The sequence below is a fragment of the Apostichopus japonicus genome, chromosome 16, assembly GCF_037975245.1.
Source record: "Apostichopus japonicus isolate 1M-3 chromosome 16, ASM3797524v1, whole genome shotgun sequence".
In the NCBI taxonomy this organism is placed as follows: Eukaryota; Metazoa; Echinodermata; class Holothuroidea; order Aspidochirotida; family Stichopodidae; genus Apostichopus; species Apostichopus japonicus.
Genome location: NC_092576.1, coordinates 32370480 through 32396044, shown reverse-complemented (window position 1 = coordinate 32396044; position 25565 = coordinate 32370480). Strand labels below are relative to the sequence as shown.

Genomic DNA, 25565 nt, shown 5'->3' with positions numbered 1-25565 from the left:
ACGTACTATCATCAATAAAATATGGAGACAGAAGAACATTCTTACTGAAGATCAAAATGTTCAACGAAAGGAAAGGCTTTCGATTAAAATTGGACAAACAACTTCTGCAGACACAATAAGGACTAGATTTATATGTCATTGCTTGGAGCCAGGTGCGGTGCATTCTATGAGTTTGAATTTTTCCTTTTAGTAACTGGACAGGTATATGGCATGCGTACAAATTAAAATTTGTTAATAAAATTTTCTTCCTTCACTGCATCATAAAATAAGTTATTAACAATCCATTTCAACAAATTCTTATGTTGCTGTATTGGGGAGTAATATTTTTAGTGAAACAAAGAGTTTAATCCTACTCATTGCGTAATTAATATTCATGTAACTCCCTTACTTCACTGTATCAAATAATACATTGTTTCACCAATCCATTATGCCAGTTGTAATGCTGCTTGGAGGTGAGACCAATGTCCTTCAATACCTTCAGTTTTCCAATAAATGCCAATTAGACGCTCAATAACGCTACCCACAAAGGAAATATTAAGTCTAGCGAATCTTAAGTCTAGTCGACCCTCAATCTAATGGGCATCCCCCTTTGCTGGTATTACATCTGAGATCCTAAAGTTGTTAGTGAAAAAAAGAGTTTAATCCTAGTCATAACATTGAGGGATGCTCTTTATTAAACTCCCTAACTTCATTGCATCATATTGGTAATACATTATTCCAGTTGTAATGTTGCTAGTACTGTATTTGAGGATCCTTTTGTTAGTGAAACAAAGAGTTTAATGTTATCCATTACATTTAGGAATACTATTTAAGTCTCTTACTTTACAACATCATATACTAACTAAAATGACGTACGAGTACGAAAATAATTACACATCTTACCATCTTTGATTGGAAATTATAGGACTCAACATATCATCTCTGCAATATCAGATCATCACTTGCAGTATGTGTATGTGCTAGAAAATTGATATTGACAGACTGGCTGCGCGTGTTCTGCTTGACACTTCCATTGTCTCAACATAGTGTCTGGAAACTTTGTTTTATCTCGTTATTTGGCATTTTATAACGAAATTTAACAGAATAATTTATTTGTTGACTATTGTAATTATACTTCGTAATTTCGACTGATTAATTGAGTCAAATATAATGACGTAAATGAATATATGTTCATATTAAGTTTCATCATCCATGACACTTGAGCTAGGAGAATAGGTTATGGAAAGTTCAGGACAATGTGTTGGGACAAACAAAGGATTTTGTCTGCAAAAGTGCCTACACCCTACAGTCACGCTCCAGGTAACTTGGCAAATTTGATATAAAAAGAACCAATTTCAAAAAGTCGAAATATAGATATCATAATATTGGATGGTGTAGGAAGTTTGTGAGAAAAGACGAACTGTTCTTATCAAAAAGTGTTAAAGGAAAAAAATCAAAATGAAATCAGGTATCTATAATGTAGATACCTGTAATGGAACATGTGAAACTGCAATGAAATGATTGATAGAAACAGTTGTTACCTACAAAACCAATATGCGGTAAAATATGAGGCTGAATTTGCGGCAAGTTTCCTATCGGTTTACGATCTTACATGGCTAGCACGTTTTATTTCCCCCTCTTAATTGATATAAGCGGTCTCTCCTTCGGCTTTCTGTTTATAACCTTGCTATGCAGTGAATATCCATCCCTTTCTTCTATCTTCCTGATCTTATGGATGAAGATTTGGGTGACAAGATGCAGTTTGAATTGCCAAACCTGTACTTGTAGTATATTATTAAAATAAGTAATGTAATAAATGTAAAAATAATAGGGGGGCTAACACTCGTCAAATTGTGTCAAATTCCAACTGATAAAAAGCTCACCAAGTTTGTAGCCAATTATTTTAATTACAGAAGCAGAAATTACATCGTTAGACATTATGGATCTAAGCATTCGTTCAAACCCGTACTTGTATGTTATCAAAAAGAGAAGTGAAGGAAACCGTATATTTACGGTTTTGGTTAACTGTGCGTCCATATCCCCAAGGAGTAACACGTCGGTTTTCTGTCCCCTTGCGTATAAATAGAGTCATTAGCAATATATCATACACCATGGGTAAACGAAACCAGTTAGAAACTGTTTAAGACACAATTTATTGTGGAGTTAACAATTACAACGACAGTTAATTTCCTCCTCATTATCGCCCTCCCCTCGCCCCGCCCCTCCTCTAAAAAAAAAAAAAAAGGAACCAAACAAAATTGTGTTTTGGAACATTTTGCTAAGATTATTGAAATATAACACACACATTTGCCTCTATTTAACAATTTGAATGTGTAGTAGCCTATTTTGTGTGCGGTTTTCATAACCATAGAAAGCAACATAGGATACGTATATCATTAATCTCATTATATTTACTGTAATACAAGTATCCATTCATTATTAATCATCTCATTGATTTAAAAAATATTTACACCTGTACAACACTGTCTATTTAAAATATTGTAGTCCATAAACTACGAAAAAACGTAACTGGCTATAGTTACGGACAAAACGTCTGTGATATGATTGAATAAGGACAATATACTCTCTATGAATGTCAAAATATGAAATTGATTGTAAGGATACTATACTGTCTATGAATATGTTGTACAGATACGTATTGATAGGGTACTCATTGTAATACTCACAATAGCTCCTCCAACATATGTGACTGTTGTACAAACATCAATATGTCAACAACCTCTGTCTCTGTCATTTCTCTTCCTGCAAATATTACTACCTTCTTTACTGATACAGGACATGACAGGCGTAGACCTGAATGTAGGATGACATCACCAGCATCAATCTTACTGAAGGAATCTTTCAGATGCAAACAAGAGATGGGAATCTGAAGGAAGGGAAGAAAATTAACAAAATTATTATAGCAATGATTCCAGGAGATTTGATTAAGTATTATACATCGATAACACTCCGAAAGTCCCAAATTACTCTCTGAGTACTGATATATTATAAAATATTGTTTTTTAATTGAAACTGTTAGAAAAGAGGGCAATTTAATTGTAATTAGACAAAACTTTTAATCATCAGCAAAGCACATCACTAAAGAATAACAAACTAAAGAGTAGTTTACCATTTACGATTATCATACACTCGGGAATTTTGGTATGATAGATATTAATTTACTCAATAGATTATACTACCATATTTCAAATTCGAGTTCAATATTGAGTGATAACCTAGTCTTTAAATATATATATATATATATATATATATATATATATCCTTCGCAGCGACTTGATGGGTTCATTCAGCTTTTATTTGAAAGTAGTTTTACTCGACTTAAAGCTTGAACTATTATTGGTTGGAGTTCATCTGGAGATGCTAGATTGTAGAAAAAATGAATTACAATGGCTTGTCGGGAACTTGCAGTTTTACTGTTCAGTTTTCTCAATATAATTTCAGCCAATATAATTTATTATTATAATATTCTGAATATTCATAAATCACTTGCATAAATAATCGTTATGACTGGATGGGATATTATAACAAATTTCATAGGTATTGGATCCAGGAACAGTGGTTTAAAGAAATAATGTATCTTTTTCGAAATTTAATTTGTCTAAATGTGACTTAGGTGTACTAATCGTAGTTGATGTCCCTACTGTTAAAGGAAATTCTTAAAAAAGGCCTTACGCATTGCACATATTTACAAGGAGGTCCGAGGGAGGTGTTGGGCGCGGTGGGTCGGTAGGTGAACAAAAATTACAATGAGTAAATAAAAAGATGGAATTAATAACAACATATGATTTACACCATATATGCTTGTAAAACAAGTTGAAATTTCCCTTAATGCACTTCTGTCATTTCTTTTTGTTTTAAACAGCTGATAATGTTTGTGAATTTAGTCCACTTTTGAGCCTGCCTAAAGTTTAAGGAGTACCTGACAATGATTAAAATAAAGATAATCATTAAAACGTACGTTTTACGTAAAGTTTAGTCTATACTGAAGTAAGGAGACCAGATCGACAATACTGTGATAAACTTGTACAAAAATGTCATGATACATACAGTGTGTTATGAACAAAATGGATCAGGATAAATCGTAATTAACAAAAACGTGGCGGTGAGAGCAATATATTTTAAATATTTTTAGTTATTTTCGTCATTATGAAAAATTTGTAGCATTCAAATGTACGCCTTATATGATTTCATTTTAAAGTATTATTACACATAGGCCTATCAATATACCACATGGTTCCACTCTCAGTCCGCGACAAACCCTTCTGTCTTTACTTGTGAAATGTGACATAATGTCAGGTTCAGGAATTTTCTAGAACAGTTATTTCAATAATTGTCTTTACTAGTTATTACTTCAGTTCTTTTAAAAATTTGATTTAACAGGTTACACGCTGCTAACTCCTGTTTCTTGTGTAAATATTGGCAACACTGTATTATATGCCTACAAGCCTCTCTTTAGCGGCTAGAGTTTTTCTCCTGTATAATACTTAGCCCGTAAGTACCTTTTTATAGTTGTTATTCACTAGTAATATATGTCAGTGAGCGGATGTTTAATTTAACAATCATCCAGAATGCCACTGTAGTATTTCTCTATTATAATATAATCATCATTATTTCTCGTTCCTAATAGTTGATATTAAACAGAAACAATAACAGGGTTTGATTTGCTGGTTGAGAAAAAACTGCACCGAGCTGTACTTCATGGAGGTAATTAGTTTGGACAAGCTTTCTCTTCTCAGTTTGATGGAAACTCTGGCGAAATGTTCATAAATGAGTCTTGCAAGTGGACCCGGTAGCCACATAATTGTGACGCCTCCTGGTCGGTGATCTATTCTTCGTCGTCCGGGAGCTGTTGTTGGTGTCTCACGAGCAGCTCTGCTTGTTGTCGTGGACTTTCAGAGCCCAGCCTTGTTTGGCCAGGAAGGGGGACCATATTCTTGGGTTGGAGGCATTTTACTCTGTCCAGGCAGACCGTGTCCAAGCAGACCATGACCGGCCCGTCAGGTTAGGTGCCAGTGCGTGCGGTGGCTAAAAACAGTCTTTTAGAGAAAATCTCTATAGCTTTAGTGAGATCTGCGGGCAGGTCGATCCCTTTAGCGTCTACCTCCTCATAATGGTCTCCCATCGCCCCTTCAAGGTGCAAGGTGTAGTCCCTGGGAAGAGTGGCTGCGTCTCGGTCTATGTCTCCTAGGCTATCAGTTCCAGGGAATCCAGCTCTTGGGTTTCGGAAGGGCGGGTTCAAGGGACCGGAGGCTTTGGAGGGCTTTGCGACCGCAGGGCTAGTTTGTGAGTTACGGCCAGTAGCTAGCTGTTCTGAAACATGGTGGAGATCTGCAAGAGCAAACGCTCTCGGTCCGCCTGAGGTTGCTGGACGTGCAATCCTCTTTTCTTGAGCGATCCCACGCTGCCCTGTCTGTAACCGTCATCGGAGTCCTGGGAGGACTCGTCCGGGACAGGGGAAGCGGTGAGATGGGGATCTCCTCCTGGTCCGGTGATCAGCGCAAATCCTGGTCTCTAGCTAGCGGCAGGTCTGGAGGGTCTTGTTCCGGCGATGGATGGTTCGGTTGCGGACCGGAGGTTGGTGGTCCGCCAGACTGTGTACGCGACTGCGTCGCTTCTTCTCCCGGACTGGCGGTCTGTTTGGGTCTAATTGCTTTTCGTTTTCCCTTGTTAGACATTTTGCTCTTTGTCTTTGAATTGACACTAGAAGTATTCTCGGCAACCGCCTCTCCTAGTAAGGGGGCACTTCCAGTGCTTTGGGCAACTGGGTCCTGTTTATCCCCTTCTATTGCACCCCACACGAAGATCGGTGTGGGGACCGGTGATTGGAGCTTTTCAAAGCAGGCCGACATCCAGGTCTCTTCTTCCTGCCAGTTCTCTGGGTAGGTGACACTTGGGGTAGGGCTCTCGTGTGGAGCAGGGTCTGTACATGGGGCAAAGCTCATGCTTATCCCATGCACACTTCCTCGTCTTAAGAGTGAGCACATTGCGCATTACATGGACGCTCTGGTTTCCTTAGACGCCATCTGAAAAGATCGTTGAGGAATAAAGAACATGCGCATACCATTACCCCGCTTGCTTGGCGGTTAACAGAACGACACACAAAACAAGGAATAAGACCTCGATTGAACAAGAGAATATAGAAGTGATAAGTGTAAATCTGTATTACTAACAAATAACACAAACACCTGTAGAGGGCTGCACGCAGTGACAGAGAGAAAAGATGCAAAGAGAAATACATGTCAAAAAACAAGGTGATTAAATGAAACAACAACAGAATGAAGGAGGGCACGCTGAGTGCATTTCCTCGTCCCGGTCAAACAGGTGCCTGGAGGCAAAGCCAGAACTGGGCCTGAGGTCTTAGGTCCCAACTGGGGCTCATTGGGGGGTGGGAGGACAAAGACAAATCGGTACTCGGCCTGTAGAAGAGGCAAGGCCTAAGCGACGATACCATACTAGCAGTTCGCCGGCCACGTGGGGAATAGTCCCCACCTAAAGTCTTCCATTAAGCCCCGCAAGGCCTACAGAGACCAGGAAAAGGGCACAGGCCACCTGACGAAAGGAAGCAAATGGAACACTTGCGAAAGCGGGGGGGGGGTGGGGGCAAGCCGCGGTGCTTAACACGTAACTATGTAAGGGACACACCAGCGCTACTGAACCTAGTCAAATAACCTAACGTGCTAAGGCTAAGTACGTCAGCCTTAGGCGGGAAAACATTTTCCCAGCTACCCTCAGAGAAAAACCGGGTGTATGAAGAGGTGGCTAATCCACGGGTGGACCACCAGATAGTGGTGGGGCTTAATGAAAAAGCCAAAAGGGCTAACCAACGGGGATGGCTACCCCTACTTAGTAGGTGTCGCGCAACTGGTACGTATATAAAAAGTCTGTACAACTGTGAAATAAATATACTGCATACTATCGAAAAAGGGGTAAGCAAGTATACTGTAACCTTTGTCTCATTGGAATTTTTTTCAAATACAGTATGTTGTTGCTACACTTCCTACTGTCCTGAGATCAATCTAGACTGTTTTAGGTCGGGTTGTGATAGGTGCTACCACTCTGAACAGGAAGAGTTACTACTCTAACAAATGGCGATAAAGCAAATAGTCAGACAATGAGGAATGAATTAATTTTGGCAAACCGTTAATCTATTCATAAAGATATGAAATGAAACGGTGCAGTCGATTATTTCTAACGAAAACATGTGATACCAATTGTTAACATTACATATAAAAATTGTTACCTCGTTTCTTGGAGGATGAAACGAAAAACCGAAACATGTAATGATCCAACATGCTTGATTACTACCTAAATAGGTTGATTTCCTGCTTAAATTAGCAAACGTACATAGCATAGTCTTATTACAGGTTACTTGCAAGATCTGTCCAAACCAACTGTTGATATACACACACATAGTACCCAATATTAATTGTATGTAACCAAACAAACAGAGAGTAACAATGTTCTGCATTCTAGTCATAAAATGAAGGCATAAATCGAAGTCAAAAATGAAAGGCATAAATCGAAGGCATTAATCAAAGGCATTACTCAAAGGCGTAGTCATTGAGTGAACTGGTAAACAGTTTGTAGAGTAGAATACCGGCAGGCAAGACTCTGAGGCTCGAGACAGTTTGTGGAAAACGGTGTCGTGTTTTTAACGAGTACATTCAAACCGAGAATTCAAGTAGTTACAATACTAATATTTCAACATATTGAACAATCTAAACAGTTAAATAGACACATTGTGTGCATAATTATGCACAGAAATCACATACTCCAGATATTTTTTGTAACACCTATTTACTACAAATGACATATTGAGCAGTTTCTCAATATGTCTCCATTGGAAGGGAAACAGCAATAGAGTGTACATTCACATAAAGGTTAAATATTGGTTATCAAATCATTATACTTAAAGACAGTTTTCATAATAAATATTCTACAATAAATTCATACATTCAACTGATATTCTACGACAAATGAAAATCTTTATTTAAGGTGTTATGGTATTTTTTCCATGCAAAACAACCTGTTCTTCTCCCAGAAATTGCTTAGAATGTACATTGACCATAAAATATGTGCTATATATAGTTGACCTGTTATTTAAACAATAAAATATTATTGTTATATTGTACAAACAGCGTGCCACGGTTACTAACTTACGTCTTTGTATGATGCGTTCTTCAGAAGCTTGATAGTACATCTTTGTTGGTACTCCATATCATCACAGTCAATTTCAACTGTTTCTGTACATAGTTTCCTGACTGTTTCTACATCATCAACCTGATAATATAAAACAAAAATAATGTTAGCTGAAATAAATTATAATTATGTTATATGAAGTATTATTAGCTGTATTTTGATTTGTCTGACTTTAGATTCTTACTTCACAGTGGGAAAAATCAAATATCTTGATACATATCTCTTACAGAAGATTTCCCGATTTAATGTTAAAATATAGAAAGACGGGTAAAAAAAAATGTTTCCTTAAAAGTTTAACATAAAACTCGTGAGGTAGATGCTTAGGTAGATATTTTAGCATTGTCAGTTGACAAGTGGGAATACCTTCCTAAATAGCCTAAGGTGACCATATTTTCCTGACTGGAATTGGGGACATTTATTGCGTTACTGATATGGGGGGGAGGGGTTTAAGGGGAGGGGGTGTCCCTCTCCCCTTTGGAAAATTTTCGAGTGCCTAAGGTGCTTAGATGTAAAATGGTGATACTTAGAAGCACTATTGAAATCAATTTTATTTCCAAAGATGTATCTTTTTTAGATGAAATTCACTTACTTAACATGGTTCTTTGAGAGCTTGTGAGTTGCTCATGCTTACACTATAGTGTCATTGTGTCGCCGTAGTTGCAATATTATACGGTCGAAAGAGTGCTAGGCTAGATCGAGCTGGCATATTTTTAACAGTGTTTCCACTTCACACTGGCCAACCTGTTCCGTTCTTCTACTGTTCACTTGACTAAATTTTGTTTTTACAATTATTTTACTAATATTGTGGGATATTTTCGAAATTCCTGAACATTTTGACGAATCGGGGACATTTTCGGGGACTCTTGTTCATCGGGGACAGCACACTGTAATCGGGGGCTGTCCCCTAAAATCGGGGACGTCTGGTCACCTTAATATAGCCATAATAAAAATTTCAATCACAATGAGTAAAGGAGAAATTCCAGAAAAGGGGTGGGTTTTTTTACCCCGGCTGTGAGTCATTTTTGGGGTTAAAAAAAACCCTGCTGGGGTAAAAAACGTCCACACTGTTAAAACAACATACTACCAAAGAAAATGTGCAAAACCACCAGAAATATTTTCAGCACACTTTATAAAAGCTTTATTTGGGCATTTTCAATCAAGTTCTGCATAAGAAAAGTCGTCATTGCTTTCGCTCGCGTGTATTTTTGTTTTTCTAAAATAAGCAAATCGAAAAACCGTGTTACTAGGTAATTAAGAAATGAAACATGCAAGTTCATTAGAAGTCTCCGTACATGTTCACATATCGTACCGAAAATGTTGATGGAATAGAATGGTTGTATAAATGATTTTATGTTGTGTTTCTCAAACTTCATTATGTATTGGTTATGTACCATGAACAATATGGTATACCCGTCAGTATTGCGAATATTTACATCATGTATATATGGTAATGGTTTTGCTATAATACCAATATTAAACAATCCTGTATTGAGCTATCCATGTTTGAGTGTGGGGTCAAATGACAATATATGGAATCACTATTTTTACTCCTCTTTGTACAAACAAATTTGCTTGTAGTGGTTCAAGTAGACTGAACAGAATCCAGGGCTCTTACATATGCTACATCATTGCATGATTTCACACGGTAATGAGTATCAGATGGGGCTTGCTGATATTGTAACACCACCCATGTCCGCGGTATGTAACTGGTCGCAAGCAAGGGCGGCGGAACCGGGGGGGCACAGGGGGCACGTGCCCCCCCACTTTTCCTCAGGTTAACAATGTGCCCTTTTTCTACATAAAAATTGAGGTGTCTCAAGTTAGCAAGAGGCCAGGGAACCAGAATGAACACTCGGGAAGGGCCGTTTCCGGCCATCTGAGGGGTTTGTAAAACCAAAAATTTTCTTGTACGCTCCGCGCCAACCGATGGTGGCGCTCCGCTCAGATAGTCGTGCATACAACTTTGCAAATCCTGGCTACGCCCCTGACTTTTTATGAATTTCTGTGGGTCAAACTCAAAGCTATTTCGAATGGAAAAAATTTGTTAAGATACTATCAAGTAATAAACTCTAATTCGGAAGATTCCTACATTAGCAACTACAGTAGCATGATTTCACCTCATTTTGTCTCAAAAGAAAACTTGTTCCTTGTTTCCCAATTTGCACATTGGATATTGCAGTGCTAGTATGCATATTTTCCTTGAGGGTGGGGGATACGCAAATAAGATAATACAATAAGAGTTATAAAGGGTACTAAATATAAGGCTGTATCATTCCAATCGAATTTCTGCAAAGTGCCCTTTGATGTCGGTGCCCCCCCAGATTGAAAGTGCTTCCGCCGCCCTTGGTCGCAAGGAGGGGATGGGAAGGGTGCAGGAGGCAAAGGAGTACAACACGGAACGCATTAAAGACAAAACATTGAACGGGATATTTTAAACTTTCATTACATATTTGAACGTCTCTAAATACTGTTAACACACTGTCTAGCATTTGGGCATTCCTTTCACTGTACATACTGCTTACAAGCCGGGCAATCCTTTTACTGTATACACTGCCTAGTGGTCAGGCATTCCTTACAATGTACATACTACCTAGGAGGGCGTTCCTGACACTGTACACACTGCCTAGGAATCGGGGATTCCTTTAACTGTATACACTGTCTATGAGTCGTGAATTCCTTACACTGCATACACTGCCTAGGAGTACCAACAACTGGAGACGGTTGGGGGGGGGGGGTTAGTGTGGTTCATATGGGAAGCAAAATGACCTTTTTGTTATTTAAGCAATTGTTTTGTAGTGGGAACTGACCCAGGATTGCCTTGTTTATATTTTGTATGTTTATGGGGCAGGATGCACTTGCATCCCCAGCACTGTTTAGCAACATATAACCGTATAGTAGTACTCCGAGCAGGGTGGTGAGTGTCATTTGTTCCGCTCTTATTGAGTTGGCCCCTTGTTGACCTGTCACGGCCGGCCAACTTTCACAGTTCCTTGCAGGATAGGGCCTTGAATGCATTTCGTTGTACAAGGCTAAATGGTTGCAGGCTCCGCAATCTTCCATAAAGAATTGCACACGATGCCTTGTTGACCAATCTGACAAGGTATCATTGGCGATTGGGTGATGGACTTTGCCCAAGGACCAGCTGTGCTAGCTGAGAGAGTAATGCTCATGGTTTTTGTGTGGCATTGTTCCTTTCTTTTAAGATTGTGGGAGCGGTTTCAGACTTGGACCGACCGTGTAACGGGTGACCGTTCATTGTCGGTAGGACAGGTCTTGGTTCTATATGGGATAGACCCTCCAGTCTGTTATGTTGCTGTGTTGTACCATATTATTTTGAAAACAAACTTATTTGGAGGAACATATGCAATATAGTTTTTCGGGTAAAATTTGCCAGTTGGCAGGCAGTCCTGGAGGTGGTGAAGTGTGATATTCGCCTTCAGGTTGGAAGCGATTTTCGCCATTTATCTGGGCTGCCTCTTTTTGGACGCTGGCACTGGCGGATCCAAGGGGGGGCCAAGGGGGGCCATGGCCCCCCCCAAAAGGTGAGCCAAAAGTGTTATTGAACATCCGCTAAATCATATGATTGGAAATTAAAAAAATCGAGAGGAATAGCATTGGTAGACTAGTCTAAACCTTTTCGTTTTCTGGTTTAAAATTAAATGCAGAGCTCCCAACTGACCCGCAATTCGCGGGAATTAGACCCGCATTCTAACACCCAAACCCGCTGACCCGCACAAGCGTCCGAAAAAACCGCATTGTAATTGTCAAGTATACATAAACAAATTTGCATCAATTTTTGACTTAGCAACCATCATTTCTTTAGCATTTAGCATAATAGAGCATAAAACCTCCTTTACAGCATCATTTGAACCTCAAATTAGCCTATACTTCTTTTCATTGGGGCAAGCAACGAACATTTTCATGCCATGGGAAAGAATGAATTATCACCTACTATTCAATTTATTGATGTTACACACAAAAAAATGCATATTTCTCAGAAAATTTTGGGTGACAAAAGCCTTTCTAAGTGCCACCATTTTACATGTAGGCATCACCAGGATTCCAAAAAAAATCAAAAGGGGAGGGGGACACCCCCTCCCCTTATACCCCTCCCCCAGGACGGCGATTCATGGCATGGACCAGCATTTGCCTTCTCAAGAGTTGGGAGCTATGTAAATGTATGAGCATGAGGATTTACAGTTTAACACAATTTTGCAGTTACAGGCTGGTTGTAAGAAATTTATAACCTATGAGAAATAAAATTTCTTGAGAAAGATGATCCCAACTTTGTTTTATAAATATTTTAGAAAATTACACCTGGGAAACATTTTTTTAGAAGTAAATGAACATCACCATTGTACACTTTTGTCGCACCAAATTGCATCTGAGGGCATTCAGCAATAGAAAATTTTCAAAAAGGGAGGGGGCACCCCCTCCCCTTAGACCCCTCCCCCATATCACTCTAATACCACTTTGGCCCCTCCCAAACAAAGGCCCTGGATCCGCCAGTGGACACTGGTGTGCTGAGTACGGATGTTTTGTTTCGCTGCGTGCTGGTCGTCCTTATATACCGATATTCTTAAACAGCCAGAATGAAGGTTAAATCACCCTTTTCATTTCCCTAAATTCATAAATAAAATAATTGCCCATACTATAACACTATTCGTGTATATGAATGGTGGTTTTGCTATAATACCAATATTCAACGCCTTGGTATTGCAATAACCAGGTTTTAGTGTTGGGTCAAATAATTATTTATGTAATCACTATATTTCGTTCTCTAAGTACGAAGAAACTCGTTGCAGTGGTAGTTATTTCAAGAGTTGACTGAACAGAATCTTTCACTCCTAAACATGCAACATCATTGTGTTATATAGTACGACAATGAGAACCCGGAAGGGAATTGGTGGTATGTACTTGATTTATGCATTATAAAATATATTCATATGAATGATAATGAACAAGATATGAGCTTGTTATTTTCTGTAAAAAACAGACAAAAGGTTTTTATTTAAAGGTTTTTATTTTAGAGCACTTAATTTCACAACTCTTTGCATTTTTGTAACTTTTTATGTGCTTTCTATCATCACCTGAATGTTGTGATTAAACAAATAAATACATGAAATGAAATGAAATGATTTGAAATTACAATTTCAAAGGGCATTCAAATTTTCCAGAGCTTCAAGTGGACATGACAGGTACGCAATTGTAGGCTGATTTGTCGGTATTGTTTACCTGATTGAAATAAGATTGATGTTTACAAGCACATTACAGTCTTAGTGTCTACTGTATTAATGATGATAGTAGCAGGTTATCCCAGATTTATGCTGTTGTTGATCATTATAGATATTATACAGACAATACAAATAATGCTGCATTTGACAATTGTCATGTTGTTGCTTGTTAATAATGACGAGATTGTTTACTGAAATGGTATGTATCAATTCTTCTTTATGTTAGTATAAAATGCTTGTAGTGTGGCATATGTCAATATCAATGAAAATATGAGTTTGGTATCATATGGATCATTTATATAATTATTTTTTACAGCTTAGATAATTTCACATTGCATATCCATTTAAAACAAGGGACATTATTCTTAACGTGATCAACATTCCATCACAGTTCCAAATGAAATATTTGATACTTAACAACATTGTTTCATTATGCTCAACAAGGTGTTGAAAAGTTTGGTGCAAGTATCCCTCTTGTTTATTCCAAATTGCTCATTCACGTCAAAGTATATGTGAAAATAAAGACCATAGAAACAAAACATACCTCCCAATTCCCGGATTGAAGATTCAGCTTGTAACCGTAGCAACTCCACAATACTGAGATGTCAGAAATACAAATATATGCGAGAGAATGAAAATTAAGAACGGATGACATACTGACATATATATATATACTTAATATATATATATATACTTAATATATATATATATATATATATTATATATATATATATATATATATATATATATATTATATATTATATATATATATATATATATATATATTATATATATATATATATATATATATAATATAACGAAAATCCACGTTTACTCCAAAAGAAAATATTATTAGAGAAAACCAGAGAAATAAGATATGACTCATAATTGACAAAACAGGAGTAAGTTTTAGAAAATATAGTGGAATTTTCGGTCCCCCTGGGACCTTCGTCAGCAATACTTGGCAGTCGAATGAGAAGTACAAAATGTGACACAATGAAAGAATGACGCTAGATAAGTGTAAGTTGCAATGATGGAATTAAAACCGAATAAACCATGACTATACAGGAAGCGGATTAAGGAGCATAGAACGGATTACATATGCTTGTAGAACTGATAGTTGTTAAGGGGTCCCAAGTCTTTGTTGAGGCCGGTGATGTGAGACTTAATAGGAAAGATCCAATTGATTTCTTTACGTTTACGTTCAGTAGTTGATTTGAAGTTCGAGGCAATTAAAATACATTTTAGGTTTTTTTAGAGAATGACTATGAAGATTGAAATGTTCGGAAACTGGGAATCCTGCAATTTTCCTTGCGGTAAACCTAGATGCCAAATATGCCCCCATATTACCCCAGGCACCGTGGTCAAGATTCCAATGTTGACTTTAGTCAAAGACCACCTTCCCTCTCTTGTGATTCTATTAATGTTATTTACATTTTCTATTGTGTACTTTGCAAAGAGGGCAATTATGTAGGTGAAACAGGCTCTCGGTTCCGCTTACGTTTTAATAATCACAAAAAATCTAGTTGTGATATATTTGCTAATTTAAATGTTGTAACATATATTAATCTCCTTGCGTTACTGACATCGTTATCCTTAAAACAGTTTAAAGAATAAAGAACGAATGTGAGGAAACCTGATAAAATAAGATGAATAATTTTGACTATATAAACATACCTTTAATGTCTCTAGATTGCATCTCTTCAGGAATTGACTCTGAAGATAATGTAAGAGGCAGCAGAAAACCTTCGAACCTTTGTGGTAGAAATGAAGAATAAAACAAAATGTTATAAATTAACATGGTAACCTACAGGGAAAATATCATTAAGGCACATCTTTGTTAAACACATTGAACCTTAATATTTTGGTACAAAATGTTCCTGTTACAACCAGATGAGAATGTGTTTACACTAAATATCAGTTAGCTGTTATGATCTGTCAAAGGAATACCATGGAATATGCTTAGCTGGTCCCTTACAAATGGACAAATTAGCATCATGCATGGTCTTACCAGTGCCATTAGTGGTCAGTATACATGTATGCTTATCAGAAACTGAAGTGAGATGAATGAGCTAGAAGGGGTCATTCCACATCAAATCACCAAAATTTGGAGTATGTTGTAGTTGGACATCTTTTAAAACTTCCCAAATTAATTGTATGCTTGGAACACCACAAAATAATCATATTCTGAAACATTTCAGTTGCATTGCTTCAAATTGGCAGATTTATCTCACTTCGAAATTGAATTCCGCAACTTTACGCCACTGTGGCATTTCGCATTTTCTTGATTTTTGAGGTCTCAGCATTTAAACATCCTACTACCTTTCTATTACAGATTCCTATAGAGTTTATCCCATAGAAAAGGAAAGAATCAAGTACCAGGAAGCAATGGTTGAGGAGCAATTAATCACTAAAAATAGCACAATGTTTAGTGAAAAATACAAAACTTGAATATTTTGAACAATTTAAGCGTTGTTAGAATTGTCTCAGTCAAACTAAACTTCCATCTCTCTTGTAAACCAGGTAGTGAAATTTTGCCAGAAAATACAATTTTTGTGGTTTAGCTGACAAGCCTAGGGAGACAGTACCCTAATGTGATGAATACCATACCGTATTACAATGCACACACACGAAAGTAACGTTTTGTATACATGCATTCCAAGTGTATATATGCAGTGTACACTTGATGTAGCATAGGTTAGTTTTGTAACTTAAGACCAACCAGAAAGTTTGCGGAACGAATGTGGTTTTCTAGTATTTACATATTAGTTTCAATCACCAATCATATAAGAATATCCTTGCAAGACACGGTAAATACTCCGACAGTACCAAAGGAACAGTTGATGAATTACACTTCCTTTGATTCATATATCTCATTACAATATCATATTTACACAGGCATGCACCTATGGCTATTACTAAATATTTTCATTTCGTGTTTAACCTAATCATTTACAACACACTGCTCATTGAAGGCAGTTCAACATTTTCGTGAGATAAAACCTGTTTAATATGCTTGTAAACCAGTGGTATATGTATTCCGTTATGTCTAATATGGCAAACACAATGCAACTGCGTGTACCCTTTACAATACGTTAACTTAAAAGTCTTGGAGTTTTACTTACATCAGCTCCTTGACACTTCCACATTTCATTCCGTATTGAAACCAGTTCAAAACATCCATTTCTGTTAATGTCCGTGTATTGCCATATTGTTCATTGTCATCAAAAAATGAACTTAAAGATCGTGCATCACTTCGAATTATGTGGATCTTTTCAACAGTTGGAAGTATTGGTAAAGGTATCCTGCCGTGTAGTATAATAGTGTCACCTTCAAACTTGACGGAAATGTACTCGAGGTGTAAACCAGATATTGGAATCTGTGACAAAGACAAAACAGGATGCTCCAAAAAAATAATAATGTTTATATACGAGATGACAGTCACGATATATTTATGCATTTCAATTATGTAGTTTTATGTTTACAGAACAATTTCCAAGTTACTGTTTTGGCCATCTTACTGGAAATTATCGGTTGCCAACAATGCATTGGTATTAATGATAACCGAGGTTACAAAATGTTAATGTGGTAACTTAAACAGTTTAAACATTTCTTCTAACATATACGGCTTGCTATTCCAGGTTAATTTCAATCACTCAAAGCATTTAACTTTTAATTAAATCCTTGGAGAACTTGGTATTTATTCTTAACCGTAAAATCCCTCTGAATTCCAAAGCATGTAAACCTTTCACATAGGGGATTGGGTTTCCATGTGGTAGTTGAGGCCAACCCCTGTGTATGGGTGAGGTGTCTGGGTCCTACCCCAGTAAGAAATACAAGACGTGATGAGGCATATTTCGACTATAGAGTGCTTCTCTTTGAGCAGTTCTTAACGCAAAGTTGCACTAGTAATGATGTATGTGATGTTAAAAGAGAGGTGTATGTAAACAGGATCCATTTCCTGTTTATAGTCAGTAAGCTGCTGGCTTCACAGTTTATCCGTTTACTTAAGATACTGCATCAGAACAGAAGTTCATTGTCTCTTCTGCAGTTTTTGTACATAAATTTAGTGTCCATTAGCATGTGGGTTGCCTCTTTACTACAGGACTCCCTTGTTCTTAGAAAAGTTGGCATCATCATTGCTGTGGTCAGAGTTTTTCTGGTAGCAACTCCAATCAGGAGATCTTTTAAGGATGGTTTAGAGAAAGTTACTTTACTGATTGGGTACTGTATCCTTACTCCAATTTGGCCCCTCCCTTTAGTTAGGCAAAGAAAATGCTGGGTATGCCATGTGGCTGCTGAGCACCTTAACCCCCCAAGCCATGAGGACATAGGATTTAGTATTGTAGGAGAATTAGATACAAAGTTAAAGTTAATTATATCATATACCTGAATAAACCATTAGACCACATATGGTGTTAAGTGGGGGGAAAAGAAAGTATTTTCTAGAATTTCCCCAAAAAAAGGAAAAATTAATATCCTACCATAGTTAAGTGTATAGTATATAGCCTAACCGCTTCGTCGGTTACGGATCTCACATAACAACAAAAACACAACTAATTGTGTTTTGCGAAGTTGACGTTTGCTACAAGGACATGGAAACAATATTTAGCATTTAGTTAATCATGCCAAGTGGCCTAAAACATGGGATTACAAGGTTTACAAGGTTTCATGAAGATGGCCATACTGTAGCTATTGGGGCCTTGATATCGTGCTATGCCTGTATGGTATAGACTGTGCCTCGTGTATCATGGGGAATAGATTGTTTTGTTCATGCGGAGGAGTCGGTTGGCTTGCGGTGTTTTTTACTTACCTTAATGTTACGGGGATATTTACCTACTTTTCTTGAACGTTTAAGATCATATTTCGCATAACTTTACCGATCCTTTCTGACTGACCTAATTAATTCTAGAATGGAGCCAAAATAGTTTACTCCATGAAAAGTTTTTGGAAACGTGCCAAAAATGTTAACAAACAGATGTTAGACAGGGGGTTGTTTGGCAAGGTACCTGTGAAAATTCGCATCACATGTAGCCTACTGTGATATTTAAGTAGGGTTAAACACTGCAGTTGTAAACTGATGTACGTATAGTGCACGCTGTTCATTGTTAGGCAGTCTAGAAACAGGGCTTTGCCGAACGTAGTTTGTTTCATAATATGGACAGTTTTGTAAGTTAAACTTTTCAAAGATTGTAAGACAGATTAAATCTCTTTTCATTTTATCACATAATATAGCTACTCTAACTTGTCATTATAAAATTTTCATCAGTTTCGTGACAATTTAAATTCAAAAAGTTGTCAGTATTTTGAATCCTCAACTGCGAATTTTTTATTGCCAGACACGCAAAAATACTAAAATTTTCCCCGGGCCTTCGCCCCCTGGACCCCACACAAGGGGTCCACCCCTTGACACCACCCGGCCATAAGGCGGGCCCCTGGATCCCACAACACTATGCTCACACGCAACAGGGGTTGGTGTGTTCGCTGCGCGAAAACATGGATGGTAAATCGGCAGTTGTTTTTAGTGTGTTCGCGAACACACTAAAAACAATAAGGAAAAATTATCGTAATTATCGAAATATCGCGATAACTTTTGAACTATTTATCGTGACGTTAAGAAGCAAATATCGCCCAACCCTAGCGGAGGGTCTTATAAACCTCCTTATTTGTAATGATAGAGAACAAATACACAAACAAAGAACAATTAAAATATACTACCCCCTGTCGAAAAAAGACAAGGCAAGCATATTCTTTGTCTCAATCAAAAACTTTTTAAGTTCAACTTTGATTGCTATTGTTCTGAGATTGCGTTTAAACAGGCGGTTTGAAAGGAAAACCGATTAGTAGTTTATATGGTTACAGAAGCTTTGAATACTCTGGCTCTTATTTCTGGAACAAGTTACCAGATCACATTCGAACATGCTATAAACTTTCTACTTTCAAAAGTCTACTTATGACCCATTTTTTCACTTGTTCCTTTGTAAATTAATTTACTTTCTTTGTAAAGCGCTTTGAGCAGTGACTTTTGTTTACTGATATGGTGCTATTTAAGTCTCATAATTTATTATTATTATTATTAAATATAAAATTCATAACGTCGTTTCTTGGAGGGTGGAATGCCAAAACATGCAATGAACCGACATTTTCATTCAAAACCTAAATGTGTTTGTGATTGATTTACTGGTCGGAGTAGTGAACGCACGTAACTTGCAATATGATACCAAACCAACTGTTGATATCACACATGCATATTCCTCAAAATTAATTGAATGTAATAACAATAAAAGTGAGTATAAAGTTCCTCATTCTAGTCAGAAATCGAGGGAATAAATCAAGTCATTAATTGAAAGCGTATTCAATGAGTGTACTGTTCAACTAATTATATTTTTATGTGGTAGAATACCATCAGACAGTACTTCTACGCTGAGACATAAATTTACAACAGTTTGTGGAAAACGATGTCGTGTTTTCAACGAGTACATTCAAACTGCCAATGGGAATCATACGAATTCTAATATTTCAACATTTTTAACAATCTGCAGTCCGTAAATTGTATGCAACACCTACACTGGGAATTATACATTGAGCAGTGTCTCCCTTTCATTTTGACAATAAAACAGACATTTATGTTGTACAAACGACGTACAACGGTTACTGACTTACGTCATAGTAGGATGCGTTCTCCAAAAGCTTTATCGTACATCTCTGTAGTAACTCAGTGTCATCGGGACGAATTTCCAATTTTCCTGTACATAGTTTACTGACTGTATCTATATCATCAACCTGATAATAAAAAACAAAAAGAATGTTAGCTGAAACAAATTAAAATTACATTATAGAAAGTATAGTTACAGTAGCTGTGTTTTGGTTTGTCTGACTTAAGATCCTTACTTCCAATATATCAGGGAAACAAACGGAATATCTTCCCACAGATATCTTTTAGAGAAGATTTACCCAGCAAAGGTTAATAGAGGTAAGATATTTAATCGTTTAATCTTTATGCCTTTTAAATCTATTCCTGAGCAAAAATGTCGCGTTGTACTTTGATAAAAGTATTGCTACCAATAGTAAGCGCCACTATAATGAATTTAAAACGTATGACCGTGCCGCGTTATTCTCGTTGTTTCTGCAATATGTGGTTCACGTTATGACAGTTGTTGCTACTTTTAATACGATTTTCTTTTCTGTTTATAGGGTAATCAATGAATGTGTGTCATACTATATGACAAGCCTTTAGAATTTCAACTTTTTGAAAATATGTGTGTCGTTAATAATATCATCTACACTGGCTTCTTATGTTTAAGGCAGCTCATCAGATTCTAAATTATTCAACTTCAGCATCCACACCAAACCTGTATAAGCCAAAGTTGTAAGAAAAACTCTATATTTTGCAACGGCTAGACGGATGGGAAGGGTTGTTATATTCAATCACGTATCAAATTTATTCTACGAAATTGTTGCGAAAAGACAAGTCATCATTTTTCTTAAATGATTTTTAAATAATATCTTAAAGGAAATACTAGTCAATGTAGTCTGCAGAAATTGTTATTATCGAATATAAAAGAAGTAAATGGAAAACCGTCTTGACACAGAAATTAAGAAATGTAGCAAGCTGGTATATTAGCTGTCTACATACATGCAGGGAGCACTTTCTCTTGTAAACCATATCAAGTGTAGGGAGAATGTTCTTGTAATAGAATGGTTGTGTTTATTATTTTACGTCAGTTACGTCATTTTTATTGGTTATGTACCATGACCAATAAAGCGCCAGAGGAAAGTTTCCGTCGCAATCTGAGCATTTATTGCAAATATTTACATAGTGTAGATATGGAAATGGTTTTGCTGTAATACCAATATTCAACCCTCGAGTATTGTCTTATCCGTGTTTGGGTATGGGAACAAATGACTACGTATGGGATCCCTTTTTTTTTGGGGGGGGGGCTACTCTGCGTACGAACAAATATGCTTGTATTGGTAGTTATTATTTTTTTAAAGAGGTTATGAAATGGAAAAAAAATTCTTTCTCATTGTATTCTGTATACTCGTAGCTTTCCAATGATACCCAATTTGTGTCAAACGAAGCTTGCATCCTCGAGGAATAAACGATCAAAAATTCGAGGGTAATAAAAACTTTCTAAAAATTGTTGTATATATACGGTAATGCGGCGTGACGTCAGTCGAGGAACTCAGCTCACTTCCGAGACGCTATGTTTACATTCTTAAACGTCTGAGAACACACAACATTACACTGTTGCAGCGCTCCGTAGTAATTGAGATTTGGTGTTTGGAGTTTTGTTTTTACGTAAATTTATCTTGTTACTGTTAAATATGCCGATATGTGGTATCAGGTTGCTCCACCACAAGTAAAGACAGATTTCTACTGCAAGCTTTTCGAAAAGATGACAGAAATCGAAGAATTTGAACATGACTCGCTCAAAACACTACACATCCACAACGTTATGAGTGCCTGTAGGCCTATACTGTTGCCAAATTACTTGTTATGACCATAGCCTAGGCCTCCTTGATACAGCAAATGACGATTTTTTGTTGGTTACCTAATATTTTGCACAAAACTTAAAGCCAGTTGGTTTTAGAACAATCAATTCTAGATCTGCAAGTTTTCTTTTGTGGTAAAACTGGCGTTGTGTTGTGATTTTACGTAACAGTTGGATGATACAATTACACTGGCTAGCCTGTTATACAACGTCTATTAGTTAGGTCTAGGGCCATGTTACCAGTACTACTATAGGGTTGCACTGTAACAGAATGTCACATTTTCCTTGCACTGTAAGACACAAAATTCTAGAAGCTTCGCTACGAAGTTAAGTAGCAGGATCATCGACATTTGAGATAATTTAAATCATTTGAAGGTCTTAATAACGGTGGTTTTGTTTATGCTCAACCGACCAGTTTCGGTTCAGGGTCGTCCAACCGTTCTGCTCGGGGACTTCGCACGGCAGCGACGCGTCTCAGCCACCGGGATCGTTTTACAATTCTTCTGCAAGGGGCTCAATTGATAGGGAAAAACACTGATATTATCTTCATCACCCTCGAAAACTATTTCCTCCTCTTCTTCCTCAAGACAATAATTTTAGTCAAAGCTTACGAATGTCCTGAGAGGTGAAGTCCTATTTCCTCGGATTCGGGAGAAGACAATTGATGAGAAGAGTGCTGTAGTTACATGTTGTAAACTGTATAACGCCGTATCAGTAAACAGCGGGGAGTCGGCTTTGGCTGAAATTGTTCCTTTGATGACGTCAGATGAACTGCGGTGGGCAGCTTTGCTTTTTTACGAGTGGCAGCTCGAGAGGTCTCTAGGGAATACTTTGACAGCGAATTTCTGGCGTTTGAAGCCATATTTACGGAAATTTGTGCATGGGTGGTGTTGTAGTAATGTAGATAAACCATTCCAAGACATGAAAAATTTTCATTTCATAACCTCTTTAAGGTTGACTGAACAGAATCCAGGGTCTTACATATACAGTACATCATTGTATGATTTAACATGGTATCAGAAGGGGGATTGATGATATTGTAACGCCACCCACGTCTGCGGTATGAAACAGGTCGAAAGGAGGGGACAGAAAGGGGAAAGAGACAAAGAATCACAAAACGGAAAACATTACAGACCCAAACAAAATGAAGAGAATATTTTAAAGTTTCATAGCTATGTTAGCTATGTTCCTACTTTTGTAATGCAGGAAAAGGTTTAAGGCATGCAGAGTTAACTTCTAAACTTCTTTAACCGGAAAATATCAGCTAAAGCAAAGAAATCTCATTCAATACCCCCAAAATACTGTACATACTACTAGCCTTGTATATACACTGCTAAATATCCAGACCAAGCAATAAACGCTAACACAACCTAACAAATATTCCTGCAGTAAAGCTATGACCAGTCAACGGTCATTAATATAAGTTGACTGGCGACCAGTATGGGTTGATTCTCGAATCCTTACACATTGTACCAGTCACAAATAGGCATAAATTACCTAACATAAACATGAACAGACTATCAACTACATACCCTAAGAATAAATACGTATCTTTACAAGCTCAACGGAAGTTGACCTCTAAAAATAGCTTATGTATTAACATAATGAAAGTATTAAATTTCATTAATTGACTTCATCGTCATAAAATGTAATCTTATGTATGCTAATGACAATCTTCTGAGCTTTTAAAGACTGACATTTAAAGATAACAACAATACACTTTGCATATGAAACAAGGTTACTATTTCAAATTATATAGTTGAGATTCCATTATTCTTTCAGTGGGAGCGATACATAAGGCTGATAATTTGGAAGCAAGTATTCATTTTGGTTTTTTTGTTCAAATGGTTTCTAAATCAAACACATGCAAAAATGTACCACATTAGCAGAAAAACATACCAGCAAAACATACCTTCCAAATACCGGATTGAAGATCCAGACTGTAACCGTAGTCATTCCAGAACACTAAGGTGACAGAAATGTAAAAGTGTGCAAGAGATTGAACAATATGAAGACAGGATTGCATACATATGTATATCAGGATTACATACGTAAATATTGACAGTGATTCCGCTAATGTGAACACGTTTTAATGGATTTGTACAACTGTCAATTAGAGCGTTTTACATAGGTGTTACGATTATCAAGTAAACCCCAGGTGTTTGTTTAATCTTACAAATAAAACAGGATTAGCACTTTTTGTAGGCAAGCAAAGTCGTATTTATGAAATACCACCCTTAATCAAGTCATTCTCAAAAAGTTTGTTGCTTAATGACAACTGATATGGTAAAGTAACGTCTAACCCAAACAGGATAGTTTTTACGATGACAAGAATGAATGCAAGGAGACCTGATAAACTTAATACTATATGATCCCTGACTAAATGTAAAGATATAAACATACCTTTTATGTCTCTAGATTTCAACTCTGCAGGAATTGACTCCAAAGAGAAACTAGGGGGCAGCAGACAACCATCAAACCTTTGTAGTAGAAATAAAGAATAGCAAGCAAAATGTTACTTAATTAGCACTGCAATATATCGGGAAGAGTATATAAACAACATATTGTTGCTACACTTATTGAACCTTAATTTGTGATATCAAAGGTTCCCGTTACATTCAAATAAGAGTTGTATTACAATAAATATCGCTTGGTTGTTATGAAACGTCAAGTGAATACCGTGGAATATACTTAGTTGGTTTCTTACAAAATACAAGATAGCATTACGCAGGGTCTTACCAGTGCAATTAGTGATCCGATTAGAGGAACTTTTAAACAAGAAGAATTGTTGTTTTACTCTCCATAAATGTACATGTTGTTTCAGATACACAGATGGTTAAGCCCTTCTTGATGTATCTTGTTAAGTTCATAGCAAAATAAAAAGAAGCATTGCAGCTTCATAAGTTTACTAAACGGAAAATCTTTGTCTATGATTTGAATGGCTTAGGCTCTCCCTAGTCCTCCAGAAAATACATACTTTTTTATTGCTTGGTAAACATAAACATTTGAATCATGAAAAGCGAATCTAAATTCAGTGTAGCTATGCCATCATAACACTTTCAATCTCTAAGAAATTAAAAGAATCTCACCATTATTTTTACAGTCTGTGAGAGAATATGTGGTATGTATAACGTGTTTTATGGGGAATACCGTTTGTCTTCAAGAACCATTTGTCAGAGTGTCCATTTGCACCCGATGCCATCAATAGTTAGAAAACGTATCAAACATGGAGGATTACCTAACATGTTTCGCGGAACTACTAGCGTACTATGTTTTACAGCGGCCCTTTTCAGTTCATTGTGACATGTTTCATTTATATGCAATAGCACAATAGTATTACATGCATCATTTTACGGCAAGTCTGGGAATGATTACATAGATATTGATATTTTGGGATTGACGTCCTTTGTGTCAGGAATGGCTTGATCTGAATGAACCCTTGGTCACTTTAGCATCACATAATGACTGGTAGCTAAACGATCGTGACATCAGAATAAGAATACAAGCGTACGGTTATAGTTCCATGCTACCGTAGAGCATGTCATACAAGGTTACATGGCTTGTACGGTTTCCTTCTTTTTAGTTTGCTCCTAATTAACATAATCGTTCTCAGCTTTGAATTTTTCGTTTCATTTTT

At 37.0% G+C, this 25565-nt stretch overlaps 1 protein-coding gene across 19 annotated transcripts in view; it reads right to left on the bottom strand.

Annotated features, from left to right (window-relative positions):
- LOC139982121 (uncharacterized) overlaps positions 1-25565 on the bottom strand; it is a 325984-nt gene that overhangs the window by 244244 nt on the left and 56175 nt on the right. For 13 of the 19 annotated variants that reach the window (XM_071994689.1, XM_071994685.1, XM_071994676.1 and 10 more), the window contains 5 exons: positions 24332-24408; positions 23841-23893; positions 20097-20216; positions 16559-16812; positions 15111-15187 (listed from right to left, as the gene is read on the bottom strand). In XM_071994689.1, the coding sequence (XP_071850790.1) occupies positions 15111-15187; positions 16559-16812; positions 20097-20216; positions 23841-23893; positions 24332-24408 (581 nt within the window). Of the gene's footprint in view, positions 1-2666; positions 2867-4605; positions 6024-8160; positions 8281-13977; positions 14031-15110; positions 15188-16558; positions 16813-20096; positions 20217-23840; positions 23894-24331; positions 24409-25565 lie in introns of those variants that run through there. The other 6 variants (XM_071994682.1, XM_071994687.1, XM_071994688.1 and 3 more) reach the window with 4 other exon arrangements.